Source organism: Diaphorina citri, unplaced genomic scaffold (assembly GCF_000475195.1).
Source record: "Diaphorina citri unplaced genomic scaffold, Diaci psyllid genome assembly version 1.1 scaffold611, whole genome shotgun sequence".
NCBI classification, from domain to species: Eukaryota; Metazoa; Arthropoda; class Insecta; order Hemiptera; family Psyllidae; genus Diaphorina; species Diaphorina citri.
In genome coordinates this window covers 126,571-150,802 of record NW_007378044.1, presented here as the reverse complement: position 1 = coordinate 150,802, position 24,232 = coordinate 126,571, and the positions used below count along the sequence as shown (strand labels likewise).

Below are 24,232 nucleotides of genomic sequence, written 5' to 3'. Positions count from 1 at the left end.
AATGTTTTTTATGCTGTTTCAAAAAGTTGTAAAAAATAATAATACAACATTCTACAATATAAACTACCTATGAAGATTTTTTTCCCAAGTCATAAATTAAACAAGACAAAGTACCTACTGCAGAACAATAAGGGCGGAAAAAGTCGTCGAAACAAAGAAATAATTGGAGGAAAAATGAAAAAAGAAAACATGTGAAATGAGGAATTAATGATAAAGAAGAGAAAAAATGTTTTTTATGCTGTTTCAAAAAGTTGTAAAAAATAATAATACAACATTCTACAATATAAACTACCTATGAAGATTTTTTTTCCCCAAGTCATAAATTAAACAAGACAAAGTAGGTACCTACTGCAGAACAATAAGGGCGGAAAAAGTCGTCGAAACAAAGAAATAATTGGAGGAAAAATGAAAAAAGGAAACATGTGAAATGAGGAATTAATGATAAAGAAGAAGGGATGAAAGGAAATGATGGTCAAAATCTTATACTCCGAGTTCCTCCCCTAGTCCCGCTCATAATGTGAGCTTTGAATTGTCTACAGGCTGTCCGTGAATTTTTTGACAATTCTTCGTCCCCTTTTAGCACCTTGAGCCACCAGGATTGACTCCGATGTCCCCACAGTAGCTGCAGAGATATTGCATCTCTCAAAGGGAGAGGACAACAAGAGGAGAGAGAACCTTCGAAGGTTTTTCATCCTCTGCGCGCATCTTCCCCCTAAATTGAACCTGCTTAGAAGCTTACGTTTTATATTTATTATTGAAAAAAGTTTCGGAAAAAAGAATAGGTACATAATTTTATTATATTCGTACGTATCCAGTATCCACTCTTCGTTTGAGTTCAACCTTGCTCCCTCTTATCTGGTTTTTATTACGTTACCTTTGACTACCACAAGAATTAGCCTAAACCCTCCGGTGCCATCAATTTCCATACAACATAGGTATGTAGGTATTTCACAGTCAAGATGGTTATAGGTAGTGATGGAGTTGTGACAGTACATATGGTTGGTATATCTTTGAATCAACTGAGTACTATATGTACTGTATTGTATAACGGAGTCTATGTGATATAAGAGAGAAGGCAACATCGTCAATCACTTGAGCATAATAGAGTCATCACCATCATCATCTTTTAATAAAGAACAACAAGCCAACATCTAGAAGAACATTGACGCTATAAATAATAGTACAATGGAACTTTGATGTGAATATGGTATAAAAACTATAGACAGAGCTTAAATAAATCTATATGCAATAGGTAAATACTTCTCGTCTTAATAGAGAATAGAGACACTCACAGATGAAGTGAGCAGCTATGGAATTTTGATCCGTTTAGACATCTCTCTATTCTTAGAGAACACACTGGCGTTCAGAAAGCAAGGTCTGTAAGTGAACAAACAAACTACAAAGACATCAAGAAGCTAAGCAGCACTTGGAAATTCGACAATTCAATAGAGAGAGAAACAAGACAAACTTTTCCATTTCTAGAGCGTCAACTATTAGGGAAAGGAAAAGCTTTTGTTTCAATTGAATCAAATGTAACACATGATAACAAGAATAGAGACAGAGAGAACCAAGAGGAGCGTGGCGTTCAGGCCAAGGCTGAATCCAAACCAACCAATCAGCACAAAGCAAAAGTAAGTATTGTGATTGGATCAAACATAATGGCAGCAACTCTATTGAATTTACAAGGTTAACCTAACCTGATGAACTCTCGAAACTCGAATTGAGTTCTAGTTTCTGATCAGAGTGGGAGTAGAATAGAATAGAATATACCTTGTTTATCCTGCTGGGATAGGACTGAAAAGTCCCTTTTTCCCCGCAGTCTAACCAAGGTCTTATATATTTGATACATTATGGGGAGTACATTTTACAAAATAAACACCCTGATTAATTAAAAAAAAGGTAATAACAGTAATAAAAGGAAAAAAAAGAGATGATAATCACTTCAATGAGTAGCTTCAATTAAGCTACCTACAGTCCTACACAAATGCTGAATTTTATGACTTGACTTGAAGCACCAACCTCCCTATCCGAAGCCAACCACACTAGCCTTTTGCCTTTTAGTTCTAGAGCGTCAACTATTAGGGAAAGGAAAAGCTTTTGTTTCAATTGAATCAAATGTAACACATGATAACAAGAATAGAGACAGAGACAGAGAGAACCAAGAGGAGCTGGGATGAAAAGAAAAGACAAATACAATTACATCAACGGGGAGGACAAAAGGAAAAGAGTGTGAAAGAAAAGTTGTGAAAACTTACAGCTTTCGATACACATAGAGCTTTGGATGTTTTATATCTGACCGGGGTTTATGAAATATCTACATAGTCTCAGTTAAAATCAACTATAGAGAACATATTAAATTTAACGGAAAATTGAGTCAATGTTCTGCCCAAAGTGCACAAATAACCAAGGTTGTGAATGATGCCTAAAAGTATTTACAGCCGTCACTAAAAGAAAAAAAAAAAAACAGACTTAGTCGACGAGCGATGGTCGAACGACGAGATGAATTTATGTTGTTAGGGCAGTGTACAGTTTCAGTGTGGACAGTTGGACACAACCTAATGTTTATGATAGATAATTAGATATGCCTGTATGACATTCCTTAAGGTGTGTCCAAACATAGTCGATCGACGCGATGACGAGATAAATCTATGTTATCAAGGCAGTATGGACATGTCAGTCGACGTTGATCGATGTCAATCAATGGCCGGTTGACTACGTGTGGACACACCTTTAGCCTAAAGAGGCTATGTTGAAAAAAATTTAAAGACACTTACCCCTCAGCGCTTTCATATGCGCCACCGCCATCCGGAGTATGGTGAGCTTGTCCGGTTTCCGAGCCAGGGCGCTACATGTGGGCACCATGTCCGACAGTTCCGTGATGTAGGCGGTCATCTTGTTCCGTCTCCTCCTCTCTATTTCGCAATGGTTCTCCCTACAGTAAGTTTGAAACAGACAAACACACGGGCAGGTAATTTGCGGGCCGTCTTTACAACGATTAAGATATGAGACACAAGACAAGTAAAAAGGATTGGCGATAAAACTTGCTGAGAAAATGTCTCGGCTAAATACATATCAATTCCTTTCTATTTGCTATTCAAATTTAAATCTGTAAAGCATACACGGTCAACCATTTAAAAAAAAATAATAATAATAAAAAATGAGAATTAGGCTTTAAGCGGTTACCTCCTATGTCCTAGGAGCTATGGGCTGTTAGTACCCACACATCTTTTCTAAGAATAATTATTACCTATAATACAAAATGGCTAACAACGAGACTGAAAGTTATCCAATCAACAAGTGAAGTGGATTTTAGCATTGATGTCTGAGTGAGGCTGGTAAAAAAGCAAGAAAAATCGAACAAGAAAAAAACTAGCACAAGAATGGATTGTTTTCCTTGAGCATGGGAAGTGTTTACTTAAGCCAAAAGCTGTGCACAGCTAAGATAGAAGAATAGAGTAAACTGCGAGGCAAAAAGCTTCCACTGTCATTTTTTATGCTCCCTTGTCTCCTTTCCCTACACATTCTTCTTTTCTTCTTCATTTTTTAAAAAGTTATCTTCTGTAAAGTATAAATTTTATATAATGAACAAACAAAACTTTCATTCCCCTGTCTTTTGACTAGTTCTTGCAGTTCTTTTTGCATTTCTTCAAAGTTTTCCCTTCCACTAAGCAGGTCACCGAATTAGGGAATCTCAATATCTTACACCGCAATTCCAAGACGACAGACTTGCACTTTTCTGACTTTCGATTTCCAAATAGACAAAAGAATCTTTCGTATTTCCTTTTTTTCATGATACAGAATTACAGATTCGGTGTAGGACCAAGACATAACTGCATATAATCCCACGGAATCGACACCCAAATACGCAATTACCTATAACATACTCGTACAATATCTACAAAGAGGTTAAAGCCGCAATCTTCTCAAAAGCTATCTTATTCCCGCTGTCCAAGACGACAGACTTGTACTTTTCTGACTTTTGATTTCCAAATAGACAAAAGAATCTTTCGTCTTTCCTTTTTTTCTTGATACAGAATTACAGATTCGGTGTAGGACCAAGACATAACTGCATACAAACCCACGGAATCGACACCCAATAATCTATTACATACTTGTACAATATCTACAAAGAGCTTAAAGCCGCAATCTTCTCAAAAGCTATCTTATTCCCGCTATAACAATTATTCATTACAATACCAGCACCATCCACACTACCTAGTTAACCCAGGAAATAACACTCTCCCATAAGATACAGTCATAAATAGCTTCGCTCTCATTCGACAAGACAAAGCAGCGATTATTTTTTACGCACTAACAACAAAAGACAACGGATGGCTTTAAAAATGTCGTCACAAATATAAATTCTCATCAACAAGAGGCCAAAGGCAATAAGAAGGACATAATGAAGTTTTTTGCTGATCAAAACCGAAATCCAGTTGTAATATTTTCTTACTTAACTCCAGTCTACATTTCTCAGAACTCGATCGAGTGAGTTTCTTTCTTTGAAAATTCCAAGTAGATACAGCTGGTTCTTTTCTTACTCCAGTTAGGAAAAGTGAAGAACTCTTGAGTAAACTGCTGAGAACTAAGGGCTTAACGTGCAGTATTCCTGACGGGAAAGGGCGACAGCAATAAAGAACAACTGGATTTGGAATATTCAAAGTACTTCCACCAACCCATGCGAGGAAATTTGAAAATTTGTGATCATATTACTGCGATAACACGGTTTTCTTTTCTTTTTTCCAAGTTTCCACCATTATACCCTCCCTATGTTTAATAATTTTATTTTTTCTCCTGTGTAAATCACTTGTAACACTGAAGTAATTAACACTTTGGCGAGAAGATAAGGACGTGTTAAGGATTGATAAGAGAGTTTCAAATGGATGCAGGGATGAGAAAGAATTAATTAATTAAGACGCGCTCTCACTAGTGGTTGTGGTTAAATCATTACTCCTATTTCTTTCCAATAATTTGATTAATTTATCTCGTCTGTACCAATTTGCTCATACTCATCTTATGTACCCTACTCGGGACGAAACAATATATTACCACCACTTCATATTTGGGGGTAGCAAAAAAAGAGCAACAGAAAGTAAAGAATATTCTGAGTCAAAGGATGATAATAGGGAAAGAAGAACGAACGAGAATGCCTTAACAACTTCGACTAGTAGGGGGCGGGAGTACCCCGATATATGCGGCAGATCCTCAAACTGCCAAGTAAGGATTGATAAGAGAGTTTCAAATGGATGCAGGGATGAGAAAGAATTAATTAATTAAGACGCGCTCTCACTAGTGGTTGTGGAAAAATTGCAACTCATTAACATTCATGTTGAGATATTGGTTGTTTGAACTACCCTTGGTCTTATCTACTCCTATTCTGATCTTTGATAGAGGTACTCGCTTTCTTTTCTTTATTAGAGCAAAAGGAGTATCAAATGCGTAGCAGAAAAAGATCAATATACTCTTACTATTCGCTAACAAGATTGCTTTACCAGCAAAATCCGTAACTCTTTGGACATGTCATGTGCTGTTGGTTAAATCACGCAACTTTTGGTGATATAGGTGAGGGACTAATTCGAACTCCAGTAAAACCTAGAGTTGACCAAATGGCCCCTTGTACAAGTTCAGAAAAAAAGAATTCAAATTTTATACTAACTACTACAACAGATCCAAGGAGATGCATTATTTTTTCGCGATAATTATCTTCTCATTTTTCAATAATGTTCATAAACTGTAATTACGGCGCGAGCATTATTGCAATTTACAAAATAATGGCAAATAATTACCCACATTTTCCAGAGCCAATATACGTAAACGTAAATCTGCTAAACTCGTATCGGTACCATTACTTCACATGCAAAATTTAGCAATACAGGGTGTCCACGAAATAACAGCCTAAACATGAATGTGATCTATCCATCTATTGTTCAAAAAATCAGTCAAGGCCATACCTACAGTTCACACCCATCAATGAATGATGCTCAATGCTCAATTCTCATAAAATGATGCTCAATTCTCATAAAAATATAACAGCCTAAACATGAATGTGATCTATCCATCTATTGTTCAAAAAATCAGTCAAGGCCATACCTACAGTTCACACCCATCAATGAAGTTCAAAATAGATGCTCAATTCTCATACGTAAATCTGGCTAAACTCGTATCGGTACCATTACTTCACATGCAAAATTTAGCAATACAGGGTGTCCACGAAATAATAGCCTAAACATGAATGTGATCTATCCATCTATTGTTCAAAAAATCAGTCAAGGCCATACCTACAGTTCATACCCAATGAAGTTCAAAATAGATTGTTCCAAAATCATCCACAATTTCGCACTTTTGAATCTTAAAATCAGAAACAGAAAATCTTCCTCTGACTCTGATCGCCTGATCTCTCATAGAAAGATGGATATGCCAACCTTTGAAGGTGTTACAAGAATACAAGATGGATATGAGAACTTTTGAAGATTTTACATCATTCGCTGGATGTGTCTACGGATTGGAACATTTATCTCGAGTTAACTTAAAAGGTTGTATATTATTTATGTCAACAAATTTCGTCTTTTGTCAGAATGAGGCTGAAATGTGTGCCCCATTTACTCATAAAAATAAATGTTCCAAAATCATCCACAATTCCGCACTTTTGAATCTTAAAATCAGAAACAGAAAATCTTCTTCCCAGCTCCTACTTATCACAATTTCCGTCTGGAACCCGTTCGATTACCAGACAAGGTATCAGACGATTACCATTTCTTCCAATTATACAATAAACAATCTAATTAATACAACATAATAAACACATCCATTACAAAATCGTGGGGTTTTTCATCATGCCGAATTATTTACTAAGTGCACCCTTTTGACCACACTGTATAGTTGACCGACAAAACGTAGACCAGATACATTACCTATCCTCGTGCATTGTCATAACATAAGGTACCGGCTATGTTAGACCTGTACTGGCCTACCATGTGCTACATATACGTGATGGGCCGAGCACATGTACCACACAAATCTGAGTCACTCGTGATGTAGTCTGAACCAAAATCATGTCCATGAGTACCTATACCACCTAGCACACCAGTCATACCTATAAATCATGTACACGAGTAAACCATCTCATTTAACTACGACCACGAGTTACCAGTACAAACATAAATGAAGAAGATACGAAAGAGTAAACAAATCAAAGACAGCAGGAAAACCCCTTTGTCAACAGGCCAGATTCAGAGAAAAGAAATGCTGTCTTGAAAAAAGAGCAGAAAAAGCGTCTTCTCATGGACTTTTGGAGAAAAGTTAGTGAAAAATTTCGAAGTCAGACCCTACTGTAATTTCAAAAGAGTGCCGGTAAAGACACCATTTATCTTCAACCTATGGCATATAAGGATTGGGAAATTCAGTTCTCACTCAGTGGCATTTAGAATTAAGAATACCTAATGATTATTTCACAAGTACCTAATCAGGCGGAGAGGAATAAACAAGAAGGAGGGACCACCTAATCCTAATCTCTTGCATGACTTACCAAAATCCACACTAAACTAAAGGAACCTTCTCTAAGAGCAACTTTACCTCATTTTTCTGCTTCCTCATTTGACATAAAATTGAGAGTTCTTGTGAGATCCCACCTGAACAATATTTCTCGTATAGAAATGGAGTTGTTAGCAGTTATTGAACCGAGAGCGTCTCTCTTCTAGGAGACCCTAGGTCACAAGTCACCAGCATTGTCCACCAGACAAATTTGTGCTGATAAAAAAAAAGTATAATACTCTCCAGATTTCTGTAAAACTCTTTCAACACAAATAAGTCAAGATAGCGCGAACTCCAGGGGAGCCAAATTTTATTATAATGTAAAGCTACCATTATGAATATGGTGTTGTAACCTAAAGAAAATGTTATCGCCAATCGTTCAATACATTTTGGGTTCAAATAAAACGCCAGCACAGAGGTAGAAAAGTACTTGAAATACTTGAATGAACAAAGCTCAGTTTTCTAATGTGTTTGTTCATTTCAGATATTACACGAAAATCGAAAGCGATAATCCAACATAGTAGTAATGATTATATATCTTTTTTGTTATGCAAGTTCAAATGTTCAAGAGATAACTGGGTAAGTCTCTATGGGAACACACAGTGTTATAGTACTTGTAAAATTTGGTACTTTTCGTACCTATTGTCTCTGGTACTCGTAAAGAACAAGACTGGTATTTGCTCCTATTAAAATATTCTTTAAATTTCATCTTGGCCTTTTACAATACGGCTCTTACTAAACTTGACGACGACGCTAAAGTAAACACCGTTCTGTTGTTAACTTTTAAAGTGGCTTGGCGTCTGGTTATCAAGCGGAAAGATAAAAAATTTCCGCGGTCCCATAGCACACCAACTTAATGCTAGGTACAACATTGTTTTTCACTTCACTCATAAAGTATCTCACTTTGTGCTCGTCTTGTCGTTCATTGACACTCGAGAAGAAGCTCCCCAGTAAACTTTCCTTCCATCTTGGGAAAAATGTGTGCAATTTAAAAGTTGAACTCATATCTTTCACCACTTATGTAAAAATTTCCGCGGTCCCATAGCACACCAACTTAATGCTAGGTACAACATTGTTTTTCACTTCACTCATAAAGTATCTCACTTTGTGCTCTTAACTTCCTCGTCTTGTCGTTCATTGACACTCGAGAAGAAGCTCCCCATGAAACTTTCCTTCCATCTTGGGAAAAATGTGTGCAATTTAAAAGTTGAACTCATATCTTTCACCACTTATGTACATCGGCATCAATGTACATTAGTACGTCGATATTTTAACCATAAGCGTGAAGAGGGTAATTTTCAGTGAGCTCATATTAACCTTTTTTTCCAAAGTAAAAGCACCGCATGTAACTGAGTTACCATCTAAGATTTAAGATCTCACAAGTTACAGGTTGTAAATTACATTCAATGAGCACTTGTGTCTTCAAAAATCCAACTGTACGGGATATAAGATGCGGAATTCAGCGCCTGATTAATGCATTAGTATAATTACATGCAGGTTTATGTACTGTTAAAACATTGAGCAGTAAAAACTGCAATAAAATCAACTTCACATAATAAAATACTGCCTCCTCAACACAGTATTAGCAGTACATCTGATTTTTATGTCTTTACAATGATGGTTTATTCATTGTTCTTAACTTAATGGTCTTCATGTAGTTCTTAGTTGGGAAGAACTAGAAATTACTTACTTAGCTCATTAATAGACTGCCAGAGAGTGCCCCACAATTTAAATACATAGTATCCAAAAAGTAAAGACTCTTTAAAGGGCCAGCTTCGAGTTTGTGATGGTAAACTGAGTAACATTAAAAAATGAAGTCGTCACAATGGAGGTAAAATTAAAACTTATCGTCGCATCTTTTAAAATGAATTAGATGTCAGTAACGCGTCGGTATCACCAGGAACTCGTTTTCGTTTGCCACCGAAATTAAAAACCACCAAAAATTTGTAACAAAAGTCGAGCTAAAAAAGGGACACCCTGTATTAACGACTTCTAAGCCGATACTTAGCCAGAACTTCAATAAACTAAAGCATAACTAGATGAGGCTTCAACGATAACCTTTATACTGCTAATCCATATACAGGATTATACCGACATGAAGTTTTACACGAACAGTTGCTATCGAATCTTGTCTTCTATTTTCCATGTGTAACAAGAAATTTACAGCCCACCGCTGTGGTCGAGTGGTCAAGAGCACTAACTCTCAACCTGGAGGTACTGGGGTCGAATCCTGGCCAGGGATCGGAAGGGTATGATTGGTGTCTTCCCGTCTTTCAGTACTTAACAATGTTGAATGTTAATTTAGCTTAAAAAGCATCTAAATGTTGTATTGATTCTGTTGAAGCTTTAGGGTTGAACTTTTGACATTTCATTGGTGTGCGCGGGTAACCATGTCTCAGTATTTCACTATTCGGTAGGTATTCCAGTTTCCAGTATACCCTGTATCTTGGTCCGAAGAGACTCCAATGGTATTTTATTTTTAATTTCAAGATGTTACCATTCCAATTTTACGCCATTTACAATCATTGCATGTGCATATGTACAAAACGCAGAGAAGTGGTTTAGTTTACGTCTTCGACACAAAAGATCAATCTGCCTGTCTTCATTAAACTAGTGGAAACGAGGACATCATTAAAAAAAGGTTCTCTAGGAGATGAACAATCTTGTTGAGAAAAATGTCAACACTTGATTGTCAGGTCAACAACACAAATGTCAAATGGTGTCAGCTTTCAAAAGTTTCAACGCGAATAATAAGACACAGACATATCGCTTCAATATATGTAGCTGTCCGATTTACTTTGATGGAAGAGTGTTTGAATTTGAACACCTTTTTGAAACATCAACATTGATATGCACCCAATATTATGAAAGCTATGACGAAGAGGTCGACTTCTGAGATGGTAAAGAAGTACTGCATGAACCTATACCGTCGGTTGTCGAAATAAAATATTAACTTATCCCTCGATAGTATCAAAAAGAATATCAGTCAAGATACCTAAACTCCTTCATCCTGCAAATTAATAGAATGAAAAACTAAATCCATAAACACGGACTAAAGGAGTTAGAAAAGAGTCATGATATATCTTCAAGTTACTAGAGCAATCTACTGGGTCTACCACCGCCACCCTCTTTTTCCAATAAATTATGCAAAACCCACTTTTTGTTTTAAAGTTAAATCCAAGTTAAGACCAATTTGTGTCCTACCGCATCACACTAGTTAAAGAACTGTCTAGAACAGAGACCTGTGTTAAAATGAATATTAGTCAAAAGTTGAATAATAATCAAATTGATGTAACATAAAAGACAGGATCAAAATCTGAAAAGAAGTAATGTCTCCAAATGACTTTTTCAATTCCGAACACGTCAGTGCTTCATACTTGGAGATTTTGTGAGAAATGCCAACAGCAGACTCTGTGGATGTCATAGGACATAGGATAAGTGCAGGAAGTTTTAAGAAGTAGACATATACCTAGATATGTTGTAACCTTTGCTGGATGATATATCTGTTATAATACAATAGATCTCGAGATATGTAGATCTACAACCATCTATGTAACCATCATCAGTTTTGTAAGCTTAGCATTGATTTTATTGTGGAAATTCAAAGATTCTTATTGTTAGGTAAATAGGTACATCTTCATTTTATCAGAAGAGCAATATAACTAGGACCTCCCTTTTCATATGCCCTTCTAGTTGCTTAGGTTTAGCCTTTTGAATTTTAGATTAAAAAAATCCTCTTTCGGCTTCTCCCTCCCAAACACCATTTTTCTCCTATCCACTTTTTCCCTTCCATTATTGTCTCTTTCTCCCTTCCTTTTACTTTCTGATTTTTTTCTTTGTAGTATAGGAAAGTAATGTTTTCTTTTCTCTCCCTCCATCTTGGACTTCATTAAGGCTAATCGCAGGGAGAACAATGTACTTTCAGTATCTATTCTTTCAACTCGGTAATAATCTTAGGTTCATAAGTCCAGTGTTGGCACTAACTCCATTATCATATTGATAACACTTGCAGTATATTATTATAGCACTCGGGTATTGTACGGTAGATCTTATACAGAGTGGCCTCTTTTGCACTTGGTCCTGCCTTGTTTGACCAAAAGGCTTATCCATTTGACCAAGAGGCTTATCAATTTGACCAAATGGTTTATTAATTATTATTCTATCAACTGGGATTTTTGACAGACAATATTGTGCCTCAGTTAAATAATAATAAATTTAATCAAACGAATTCAGATCTGCAAAGTTTTAACTGGACGATTTTGCATTTAATTCTTCTATTTGTACAGCAATAACTTTCCATTCAAATTTTCAAGTTTCAAGTGTCCTATCAGGTCCTTGTTTTTTGGACCAAAAAATGTGTCCTCCTTATTTTTTGGTCTTTGGGCTTTCAGGGGTCCCGTAGTGGCTCAAATCAAATGTCCATTCGGTAATGTACAACTCCATAACCAACATTGCTGACTTATTGAGAATAATATCGTTTGGTTCTACTGCTGATGACACTTCAGAGTCTCAAGCTGTCCCTCTATGTGGTATTATTTGGGCTGTATGTAAGATTGTCCTCAAGTGTTGACGAAATTTATCATAATCGAAAGTTTATCCATGTTTGTAGTTTAATCTCTGGTCAGCTCGTTTTGAGTGTTCTTAAAATGGTAAAACAAATATAAATGTAGATAATATTTTTATAAATCTAAAGAAATCCAAATACCTACCTAGTTATGATCGATGATACAAATGGTCCATTAGACTTGCATCATCAATATTAGGTATAAACCTAACATGGTCTTGAGTCAAGGAACAAGGAATCAATGCTCTTGTGTGTCCAGTTATCCATCATGAGCACAAGAATATAGTTTAAAATACCAAGTATATAACGCTGCTCCAAGTGGTATACACAATGGTCGTGCGACCATACAAAATTTGTCTTTGTTAGTGTTCTTCTGCTTCGTCAGAGCATTGATGGCATCAATCAACAACACACAAATACCAAATACTCATGCCATGAAGATCCACATTAGGAGCGTGAAGAATGCTCTAATTGAAATACATAACACTCGGATGACTGCATGGAGTCCCATGGAACACATGTCCAGGGGCAAACACGGGCTGGATTGTCACAAGATGACATACCTGTTGCTAGTATTGATACCACTGTTACACTGATATCTATTATTTTAAATTTGGAAAACCTAATATACCTTGAAGAAATATTATCATGACATTTGAAGATGCTTGAAAATATGTAGGTATATCGATATAGCATTATTGATGATGCTTTCATCAAACTAATAAGTGAAAGCTTTCAGAAGTACATACTATTAGGCAGACGCAGATTATTATCAATTTTCGGTTAGTAAATACTTCTGCTGGTGCTGAAATGTAGTTCTGGGGAGAGATGACATGTTGTATGATTCTGATGGCGCTTTGGTCAATTGGTTTGGTTAACATGTACATGGTATCTAACATTTACATTTCGCCACCTCTGTTGTATGGCCAACACTCCCAAGTTGTTACCTCTGTAAAGGTTGATTCGTGATTTCGAAGGGTGATGGTCTTTGGCCAGAACATTGGGGTGTCCCGGGTCGTCCTGGCGCACAGATCCAACCATCGTGAGGACGTTACCTCTGTCGTATGACCCATTTTCTCCCACCCGTGGAATTAATTATGTTTTTACAAGTACCTGCCTACAGAATAATGCGGTGCAGGAATGGTCACCAAGCTTGTGTATCATGTTTCATGGTTTGACTGTAATGAATTAAAATTCAATAGAGATGAACATTTTAATCAGATTCTCTCATCCGTAGCTACGACACTGGCATACATAAGGTGGAATATATTAGCTCTTACGTTACACTTGGAGCTTTTAATTTAAACCTGGGAGACTTTTTTTTACCTCTCTAATACTCTACGTACACTACTGCTCTAAGTTTTGTTCCTAAGATAAGATACAGATTGCGAACGTACCTACAGGGTGGTACGGAGAAATGTACAATTTTTTGGACCACCCCACAAGAATCTTTTGTAATGATTTTAAAGTTCACAGTCCCAAAGTTCTCGAGAAAAAAATCTGCCAGCTTGGAGAATGGAGGGTAAAGCAAATGCATTGTAAGCACTAGATCACAGGTTCGAGTCCCGTCCGGAGCGGACTTTCCACTAACCAGATACGGTTCGTTCTCGGAACGGCTGGCTTTGTTCTATCCTGTCCCCTCCTTCTCTCTTCGATTTCGGGACGATGAGAAATTCGTTGTTAGAATTCCCTCTGATGACCCTTTTTTACTTAAAGCAGTTTTTGGTGGTGATACATAATATGTTGCCAAATACATAATATCTTTTATTTGCTCTTCATTCTCGCAATGTTAGCTCGGAGACTGGAGACTTTTGTTTCTAAAAGCTTTCAAAATGCTTTCCACAAGTATTGGGTTACCTTAATGTTTAAGCTATCGAGGGAGAGAGAGAAACTAAAAGCCGTGATATGTGGAAAAGTTTTTTGTCTACCTACTTGTGAAGGGGTTTTCCCACTCTGTCCTTCGTCCTTACTTAGGGGTGGTAAAATTTGAGAACTTTTATACAAATAGATACTGGAGTTTGTTGGGAGGATCTATGTACGCTTTTATTTATTGCAAGTGTTTTATGTAATTCAGATATTCATAAAACATATAGTGTGGAAGTTATTATGAAATAATTTTAGTTCTTTTGATATGTATATTGTACAAATGTATTTCGTTTCCTTGTAGGTACCTACTGGTGTGTTTTTTTTTTTACGTACCTATGTGATACACTGATACAAGTACATACATATGAATATGGATATTATCTGTGTATTGTTTCTGTTGTAATAGTTTTCTTACAAGTGATAGCTGATAGCTAGTCAAGCATAATAACTACAAGCGTGAGCTACCTGTGAGCTTTTGTACCCCGACTTGTAACTTGTTGAGTATCTTGGATCTTGATTGAATCACTTTGGTGTAACGTGCTACATGCCATTATGTGTTGGTGTCAGATGGAACCCCCCGTGTGTCCGATGTCTGGTGTTGCTACCGGTAGCTAACCGTCCTCGTGTCTGTAGAATTGCTTTAAGTGTGCATGAGTATGTGGTCGTTATTCTGTTTAATCGTTTTCTAATTGAAAGAGGTTCAGAATCTTCCATGGATTTTCATTATTTTTAATTTTTCCCCTAATAGCCTAGAGGTAGAGGACCAAAGTAGTTAGGTTGTTCGCCTGATAAGTTGGAGGGCGCAGAATTATTCCCAGCCAAGGCATGGAATTTCATCACCATTTATAAACTTTTGAAAGGTTGGGTGATAGAAAAAAACCGGTGGTTACCTTCCACTCAACTGTCCCTCTTGAGATTATTATTCTTGGAATTCATTTGTATTTAGTGGAGATGATTTGTTAAGATTTTCTCCCAATGGATGTGTCGGTTTAGTATAGGTAATCAGTAATGTTCATATATCAAATCTTTAACAATGTGAATTCAGTATTTAGAGCTCTCAGCAATTCAGAATTGAAAGTCATGGTTCTGTCTATACAGAACATCTACATCTAAATCGACTCTACATCAATGAAGATGATTTTATTTTAATTGTACCAAACTATCAAATCAAAACCGCCAAATTCATCTTTGGCTGTGCTAAGGATTCTCTCCCTTTCCCAAATGGTAGAGCTCTTGTAGCCTATTTATTGACTGCAATTCTGCAAGTAAAGCACATAAAAAAAAAGCTCATAGAACATGGAGACATAAATATTGTGATGGGTTCTCCAAAGCGAAGTTCTATTCTATCGCCGTGTGATTTATGTTCTGATCCAGTGACCTTTGGAACCCGCGACTCCGTGGGGTGTCCTTCCCTCTATCCAGAGCTTGGAGGTTTTGTTGTATCTGAGAAACTATTCTCTCATTTGCATGATATTGTGCATTGTAGATTGTAGGAGACTTTGGCGAGACCGTTCTGATCCCAGATAAGAAACTTTGGAGAATTAATGCTTCAAATGGGAGAACCTTTGACCTCGCTGACGTTAGAGCACTTGCCGGGTAAGAGAAAGGGCGTGTGTTCGAATCCCTATTGAGCAATGGAATTTTATCCTCATTAATTTTGCAATTTGGTAGTAATAGTAGAACTCTTTTACACAAAGCCTGCAGTACAGGAACTTGCAGTCTTGTTTCCTCACAATTCTCCTCCTTTCCATCACAGGTGACTGACAGCCCGTGACGAGTGATTGGTCTTCTCTTTCTCTCCCTTGTTTTCTGTTAGTTTTGTCTTCGGGTCGGATGATAATTGGATGATCAAGTGGTAGAGTATGTCTCAGGCATTACCCTCTCCTCTAAATAAAGTGACCGTTTTTTTTAAATCGTGCATTCAGCTCATAAATCCATTGGCCTAGCACGGGTTGTGGGGCTTGAAGATGGCAAGATATAGACTAGATTATTATATGAGACTAGATTGAATGGGTAGAGAACTAGAGAGTTCACATTTTATATTATTTACTCTTTTATTTTAGTAGGCAAATGTGATTTATGCGAATCAGATTGAGCTGTTCAAGAATGAGAAATGCTCTGAACACGTCAGTGCTTCATACTTGGAGATTTTGTGAGAAATGCCAACAGCAGACTCTGTGGATGTCATAGGACATAGGATAAGTGCAGAAAGTTTTAAGAAATAGACATATACCTAGATATGTTGTAACCTTTGCTGGATGATATATCTGTTATAATACAATAGATCTCGAGATATGCCTTTCCATCACAGGTGACTGACAGCCCGTGACGAGTGATTGGTCTTCTCTTTCTCTCCCTTGTTTTCTGTTAGTTTTGTCTTCGGGTCAGATGATAATTGGATGATCAAGTGGTAGAGTATGTCTCAGGCATTAACCTAAGTCTGACGACTATTGTCCTCAAGTAGTCAAGTATCTTATTTACACCCTTTTATTTTATTTGCTTTCGAGGTTGATCACCCTTTGGTTTATATTGTTCCTTAAGTCTGTTATAGTCTCTTGTATGTTTCTCACTCTCAAGTTTGCATGTATTGTCTGGTATTTGCACCTACTGGTACATCTACATTGTTAGTGAGGATGAACATTGGAGCATATAGCACAGTCACATTGTGTTACTCTACACAAATATCCCATATACCATTATACTATATCGAGAGACAATAGCAATTCCTGGCGAAGTCAGGTAGCCAAGTTGTACCCATCAGTGGTGGCTTTGCGAACACTTTCAGGTGCATCAAGAGATTATCAAGGAACTTTTGCCATTACTTTCCGTGTACTCATAAATCCCTTATGAAATCAAGGCAATTAGCGAAAGTATCCCTAGATAAAACTTGTTGTCATTTGTGAGCGTCTTGATTTTTTAATGATGCTTGATGACCAATAATAATGTACCTACACATAATATGAATTATTAACGATGTACTGAGCGTAAAAAGTATTAAAGTTGATAAGGTTAAATTGATTTTGTCGGCCCAATGGCGTCCATTTTGAATATGTCCTAAAAACGGAGGCAACATTTTAAAATAGTCCAAACTTCAAAAAAAAAATATATATTCAATGGACTTTGGGGCTTTTCTAAGTGGCGCCAAGGGTTTGGCCATGGGTCCCTCCATCTCCGCCTCTATGTCATACGGGTACTATTGGTTCTGCTTACATTGTGGAGGTTCTTCTTCAGCTCCAGGTCAACTCCAGTGGTCAACGGGAGAAGGGTTTCCTATTCTTATTTCTCACTCTGTCACGAATTGATCGCATTTTACGAGTACCACCTTTGTGAAGGGCCTCTCTCATCTCTTCCTCTCTTGATTTGGTTTCACTTGAGATCAATTAGTGGAACTTATTTAAGACAAGTATTCCATGATGAGATGTAGGATTGTAAGATATCCGATGAGTTCGTAATGGAAGTTGACGGGCGCCATATGACTCCAATATTTCGTCGATAGTAAAGTTCGACAGTAGCCTGGAAATATGATGTGTGGGAACACCTAGTACATATTTTATCAGATCTCAAGAAGTAGGAAGAAAGAAGTCCCTATATTTTGGTCCTTAGTTCATGTATTCCCAACATTCTTGTTCGAAGTTTATGTAGTAGCTTCCGATATATGGTTCATCTGAGAGCTATTTCTCACTCTGTCACGAATTGATCGCATTTTACGAGTACCACCTTTGTGAAGGGCCTCTCTCATCTCTTCCTCTCTTGATTTGGTATCACTTGAGATCAATTAGTGGAACTTCTTTAAGACAAGTATTCCATGATGAGTTGTAGGATTGTAAGATAGCCGATGAATTCGTAATGGAAGTTGACGGGCGCCATATGACTCCAATATTTCGTCGATTGTAAAGTTCGACAGTAGCCTAGAAATATGATGTGTGGAAACACCTAGTACATATTTTATCAGATCTGAAGAAGTAGGAAGAAAGAAGTCACTATATTTTGGTCCTTAGTTCATGTATTCCCAACATTCTTGTTCGAAGTTTATGTAGTAGCTCCCGATATGGTTCATCTGAGAGTGAGTAGCAAATAATGTAAATGGTGGTACGCCATGTAAAGCTTGGGTGTTTGGTAGTGAGAATCAGCCAAGCCAACCAAATGCTACTGAATAAAATTACATTTAAAATAGTGGCTAGTTTTCCTTGGAGATTTTTTTAACTACCACTATGTATGCATTATCTAAGAGAGTACTACTGTATGCAAAGTAGGAATCTCTCTTCTTAGTCTTTTCTTCTTTCACTTGTTCTTTATCTTCCAGTATCTGCATATTCTAAGTATGTACTTTTTTTCTTATGTAAAATACTGTGGGGGACATTTGAAAAATAAACTTTGGACACACGAGTAACAACGAGTTCCTGAAATTCGCTATCAGTAATCCTTTCAATTTATTTCCAGTCAGCACACAGCTACATAGCTGTCAATTCAGTAATTTTTATCAAGGCTGATAAAAAGTGCAGCAATTGTTCAAAGAAATGTCTTTATTTTCTAATTCTCTATTCAATTAAGATACACACCAGTTGATGACATTATTCTTAATAAGTTCATATTTGTCGAAACTTTTATCCCAGTAAGGACTTGTTACCGGTTTTAATGCACATCATGTTTATGTTAGTGTTATCTCTTTTCCTCATTTTTAGGTTTATCATTTTTACTATCACTGAATTTTTCATTCTTCTCGTGTCTTGTACATACTTCTTCTAAAATTCCCTTTTCGATCTATTCGGAAGTTTATTGACCTTGTTCTTTTAATCGCAAGCTTTTCGTCGTTGAAATTTGTCATATTTTGAAGACAATATTTTCTCTATGTATTTCTCGCCTTATTTTTTTTTTTTTTTTTTTTTTTTTTTTTTTTCCAAGTGATGAAAGTGAACCATTATTTAAAATAGGCAATAATGCCTTTTTTGCAGTATTTCTGTTTCGTTTTTCTCTGAATCTTCCAACAACACCCTGTACGCAGCTTCAGGATATTGCTGGCACGTAAAATAAAATAATATTTCCAAGAAAGCTCACAACATACTCCCAGAAAAATCAAGCCCGTAGTTGAGATGTACATCTTTGTCACTGCAATGTATTTCAATAGATCGATTTTGTTAGATATATACCTACTTACCTGCAAGAAATGATTTCTAGTTCATGGAAATGACTCTATTAATGAGGTTTTACTGAACTTAACAAATAAAGACCTTAAGATAAAATCCAGTGATTAAGTGCTTGTTCGAAGAAATTCGATTTGAAGTTACGGCAATATCTAGTAGCTTTCGGTTATTGGGAAAGAAAAATCAGAAAAAGTGGATTTAAAATTCTCGTGTCTGCATCATTAGCATAAGCATCTTATCTTAATTAAACAGGACCAAAGTAGTTAGGTTGTTCGCCTGATAAGTTGGAGGGCGCAGAATTATTCCCAGCCAAGGCATGGAATTTCATCACCATTTATAAACTTTTGAAAGGTTGGGTGATAGAAACTCTGCACTCTAACAAACCTTCGCTTTAATACTAAAAGGTCAGAGGTCGAATTGAAAGTTTTCGACCATCAAAACTATGGACATGAAAAGAAACGGTTGATGAAAACCTCGTCTCTAAAAAAAGACCAGACATTCCAAACTCTCCATCGTTTGAACCAGAATATAGAAAAATATTCAAAACAATAATAATAATAAAGCTCAAGGTGTAAAATTAATGTGAAAATGGGAATAAAGGAAAATTGAACAAGTTAATAATGAGGAAAATAACCATGAATAGGGTTTCACCTATATCAAGCTAAACAGACTATCGAGCTTTCAACTGAAAGTTCCTAGACCATCGTGAAATACTAAACAATACAACACCTGTTGAAGAGTTGCGCCACAAAAAACTATCAAAACATCTCAACACCTAGAGAATAATGCCATTAACACCTATAGCTTAGAGTTCATCATAGCGTGACTAGCAACGACTTGACGTGACCAAGACACATTCTATCATAAGTTCACGAGACATGAGACACAATTATGTGGGACAGGACAGGAATCACTGAGATTTGACGAATAATTACAAAATCTTAGCAACAATGATGATGCAGTCAAGATTCTATTAGTTGAGATAGGTCATGTTCAGACAAACATAAGAGGACACGTCTCCAGGTGTTGGCAGATGATGTAGACAAAGCCCAACTATTTGTAGAAAATGCAAAATCAGAAACTTTACCAGACAGCAGGAAAATAAAACGTGCATGTATTAAGGAAGCTCGATACATTACATCAAGGTGAGGCATTTGATTAAACCCTGTACTATGGAAGCACAAGTTAATAGACTTGAAGCAATATTAATAGCGTTATTGTGTACACACAGCCCAGCATGCAGTGCAATATGGGCGATCTTGATCCCAAAAACAAGACTCCCGGAGACCTCTAGACCTGCCGAGGTTAAACGATAAACTTGACTCAAACAAAATGTTCAAGCATAATACCTGCATACTTCACAGAAGATGGAGGATGTCTTGCTTAGTCCAATGTAAATGTTGAGGATGACGTTAAGAGACTGACTGAAGAAGGATGAGCGATTGATGGACATAGATCGAGGATTAAACTAGTAGGATTACATGGAGGGATTCAAATTACATTTGTATCCACTTGATAAAATGATTTAAAAAAATATATACCTATAGGAATGGCAACTGTGATTTATCAACAAAAGATAATTAATTAATTATCTATTGTTGAAAGTTTTAAACAAATTAATGTGCAGTTTATGCAGTGATCAAAATGATCGATAATTGGCACGGTACCTATATTATCAATCGATAGATACACCATCGATAGGTATTCCCGTACAAATGACGTGGCGTTCAGGCCAAGGCTGAATCCAAACCAACCAATCAGCACAAAGCAAAAGTAAGTATTGTGATTGGATCAAACATAATGGCAGCAGCTTCTGGTTCTGGTGGGAAAAAGTTTGCTCTCAGGGATGGGATGAGGAGAAGGATAAGGAAGGAGGGAGGGGATTAGTTAGCAAACAGGCCGTTGCTGACAGCCTCGGAAAGGGAGACAGCCTCGGAATCGGACGCAACTACTGGTGGGAAAAAGTTTGCGTTAACGTGGAACAGCAGGATAAGTTACTAAATGACAATTTCAATGAGAATGAACATCGCCATTTTACCAAAGACATTTAACCAAGGAAAAGGCACCTTCAATGTGATGGACTAAACACTAAACTATCCTTTGTAAAGAATAGGCAGAACTTTCAAATTTCAAGTTTTCAAGACGTTCATCAAGTAAAGTTTGCGTTAACGTGGAACAGCAGGATAAGTTACTAAATGACAATTTCAATGAGAATGAACATCGCCATTTTACCAAAGACATTTAACCAAGGAAAAGGCACCTTCAATGTGATGGACTAAACACTAAACTATCCTTTGTAAAGAATAGGCAGAACTTTCAAATTTTAAGTTTTCAAGACGTTCATCAAGATGAGTTGAGAATAAAGTAGCTCTATCGGCACATCAGCTGAATCATGAATCACCTAGGATTGATGCTGTGGGGCTATCTCATCACATCTATCAGCATTCACTTCCCAATAAATCCTTCTATCTAACGCTAAAATCTCCAAGACTTAGGACCCACGTCTCGCAATGATTGATACAATTGCTATTCCTTCGATTCCTTTAGAAGTCTTCTAGAATCTAGAAGTGCTCTTAATTGCGTACTGTTGACTCCCACCTCAATCTACTCGTGACTTACTCGTTCCAGTACTTTGAATGTTTTCTTCTCTTGCAAGATTCCCACGATGCCCTCGACTATATCTTCAAGTTACTAGAGCAATCTACTGGGTCTACCACCGCCACCCTCTTTTTCCAATAAATTATGCAAAACCCACTTTTTGTTTCAAAGTTAAATCCAAGTTACGACCAATTTGTGTCCTACCGCATCACACTAGTTAAAGAACTGTCTAGAACAGAGACCTGTGTTAAAATGAATATTGGTCAAAAGTTGAATGATTTTTTCAGACTATTGTATGTTAAAATGCAAATTCAACTGCAGACCCTGTATCCAAGTAACTTTTTTTTGCCATCAGCTACAACTTCTTTATATTGTTCAGATATAATGATTGGTTGGACGCCCCGAGACATTTTTTGTCTTATTGCTTCAATAAAACTGATCTTCTTCCCTTTTCTCTCCTCTCATTTATAAATTTATACACACCAAATGCAATAATATGAAAAGGGAAAAGTTTTGTCTGCCAATAGTAAGTTCCAATATACACTGATTGATGATAAACGAAACATTTGCAACAGTGAATTAAGTTCCAATTTTGGTATTGAATTACCTGACTTGCATTGGAGTTGATTTTTGTGTATCATCATTCATCAAATCATCATTCACTCCCGTTTAATTTAAATATTTTGATTTTTAGCCCTAAAATTTAGCTGATCAACATTTTGAAATTTTTCAAATAACTTTTACAACTTGAATTTCCAATTTTAAACACAGATGATTGAGAGTTCGATTTCTAGCTAGGACCTGGTCCATAAGTATTGGACCTAGTCTGTTTTGGTTTTGCTGACCAAGTCTAGAACCTTACCTGGCAAACCGCTCCTTATCCTGTACACTTTCTTCTTCCATCCTCGGATATTTACCACTAGGGTCATCTTCGTCCGACCTGTAACAAAAGAAAATACAAGATTAGTATACGCGTTTCAACAAATTAATATTGTTCTGCTCAAATTTCCACATTATTTAGCATCATATAGACGCAAACCCATGATTACCTTCAGTCTTCCTCCACAACCACTTCAGAGGTATCCATATTGAACCTCTGACTCTGATCGCCTGATCTCTCATAGAAAGATGGATATGCCAACCTTTGAAGGTGTTACAAGAATACAAGATGGATATGAGAACCTTTGAAGATTTTACATCATTCGCTGGATGTGTCTACGGATTGGAACATTTATCTCGAGTTAACTTAAAAGGTTCTATAATATTTATGTCATTGGATAAGAACAAATTTCGTCTTTTGTCAGAATGAGGCTGAAGTGTGTGCCCCATTTACATATACTATTGCTCGTTTGCCGCCACATTTAAGATCCATGGCATTCAAATCTCGTATGTTACAAGACTTACAAGAGTATGTACCCAATATTAGAAGTTCATCATATACCATCCTAGTGGAGAGAGTAGACACAATGTCAAGACTATGATGAGGCTGAGGCTATTGTCCATCATAGCAGTAGAGGTGGTCACTTATTATTTTAAATATAGTCATATCGTTTGATAGGCAACATGCTGGACTCCAAGAGAGCTCCGATTATTTCCGCTTGTGCTACATTATATCGTCGCGAAGTCCAGCGCAGGCAAATTATACCGGGTGATACAGAGAAGAATGTAAATCTCGTTTTTCCTGCTATGAAAGGACTGAATACAGAAATCATAACCCAATGTTACACAGAGATCAAGAAGTACATGAATTTGGATAGGCAAGAGCCCAAGTGGACAAGTGATAAAACTTTCATTACCATAATTTTGGCAAGATCCCGTTCCTCGGTACATATCAACAACACTCTTGGCTTATAAACAATGGTTATTGCCCACTGAACTGTTATCTTTCCCGAGGACCCCCGGTATATAATCGAAGACTCATAATAACGACGGCTATTATGATCATGTGACTCTCATTTGTATTGTCAATACATTCTCGTCACTCTATGGTGTTTGTGTGCCCTCAGGCGAGGCGTCCTAGCAGTTATTGAACCGAGAGCGTCTCTCTTCTAGGAGACCCTAGGTCACAAGTCACCAGCATTGTCCACCAGACAAATTTGTGCTGAAAAAAAAGTATATTACTCTAGAGATTGCCCCAATGAAGAGGCCCTAGGTCACATTGTCCACCAAACAAATTTATGCTGATGAAAAAAGTGTAGTACTCTCCAGATTGCTGTAAAACTCTTTAAACGCCAATGAAGAGACCCTAGGTCACATTGTCCACCAGACAAATTTGTGCTGATAAAAAAGTATAATACTCTCCAGATTGTTTCAATTCCTAAAGAATTTAATGATGACGGTGATAAAAATCAATTAGAATTCATCAATGAAAATACTATAAAAACTACAACCCATTGTAGCACGAGTGAAGACCGTACACCTTACATCTCTCATTCGGAATTTGGACACCCTGGGGACTCGAACCTGACACACATGGTCATCGCTGGCTATCAGTCAGAGGTGGCCTTTCACTGCCCAAGAGCGCGTGGTGGAA

General features: G+C 37.0%; 1 protein-coding gene across 6 annotated transcripts in view; it reads right to left on the bottom strand.

Annotated features, from left to right (window-relative positions):
- Positions 1-2,626: 2,626 nt before the first annotated feature.
- The window catches only part of LOC103510536 (aryl hydrocarbon receptor nuclear translocator homolog), a 59,520-nt gene continuing 37,914 nt past the window's right edge, over positions 2,627-24,232 (bottom strand). For 3 of the 6 annotated variants that reach the window (XM_026824560.1, XM_026824562.1, XM_026824561.1), the window contains exons 3-4: positions 22,562-22,639; positions 2,644-2,935 (exon numbers count right to left, since the gene is read on the bottom strand). In XM_026824560.1, the coding sequence (XP_026680361.1) occupies positions 2,761-2,935; positions 22,562-22,639 (253 nt within the window). In that variant the 3' untranslated portion in view covers positions 2,644-2,760. Of the gene's footprint in view, positions 2,936-22,561; positions 22,640-24,232 lie in introns of all 6 variants that reach the window. The other 3 variants (XM_026824563.1, XM_026824565.1, XM_026824564.1) reach the window with 3 other exon arrangements.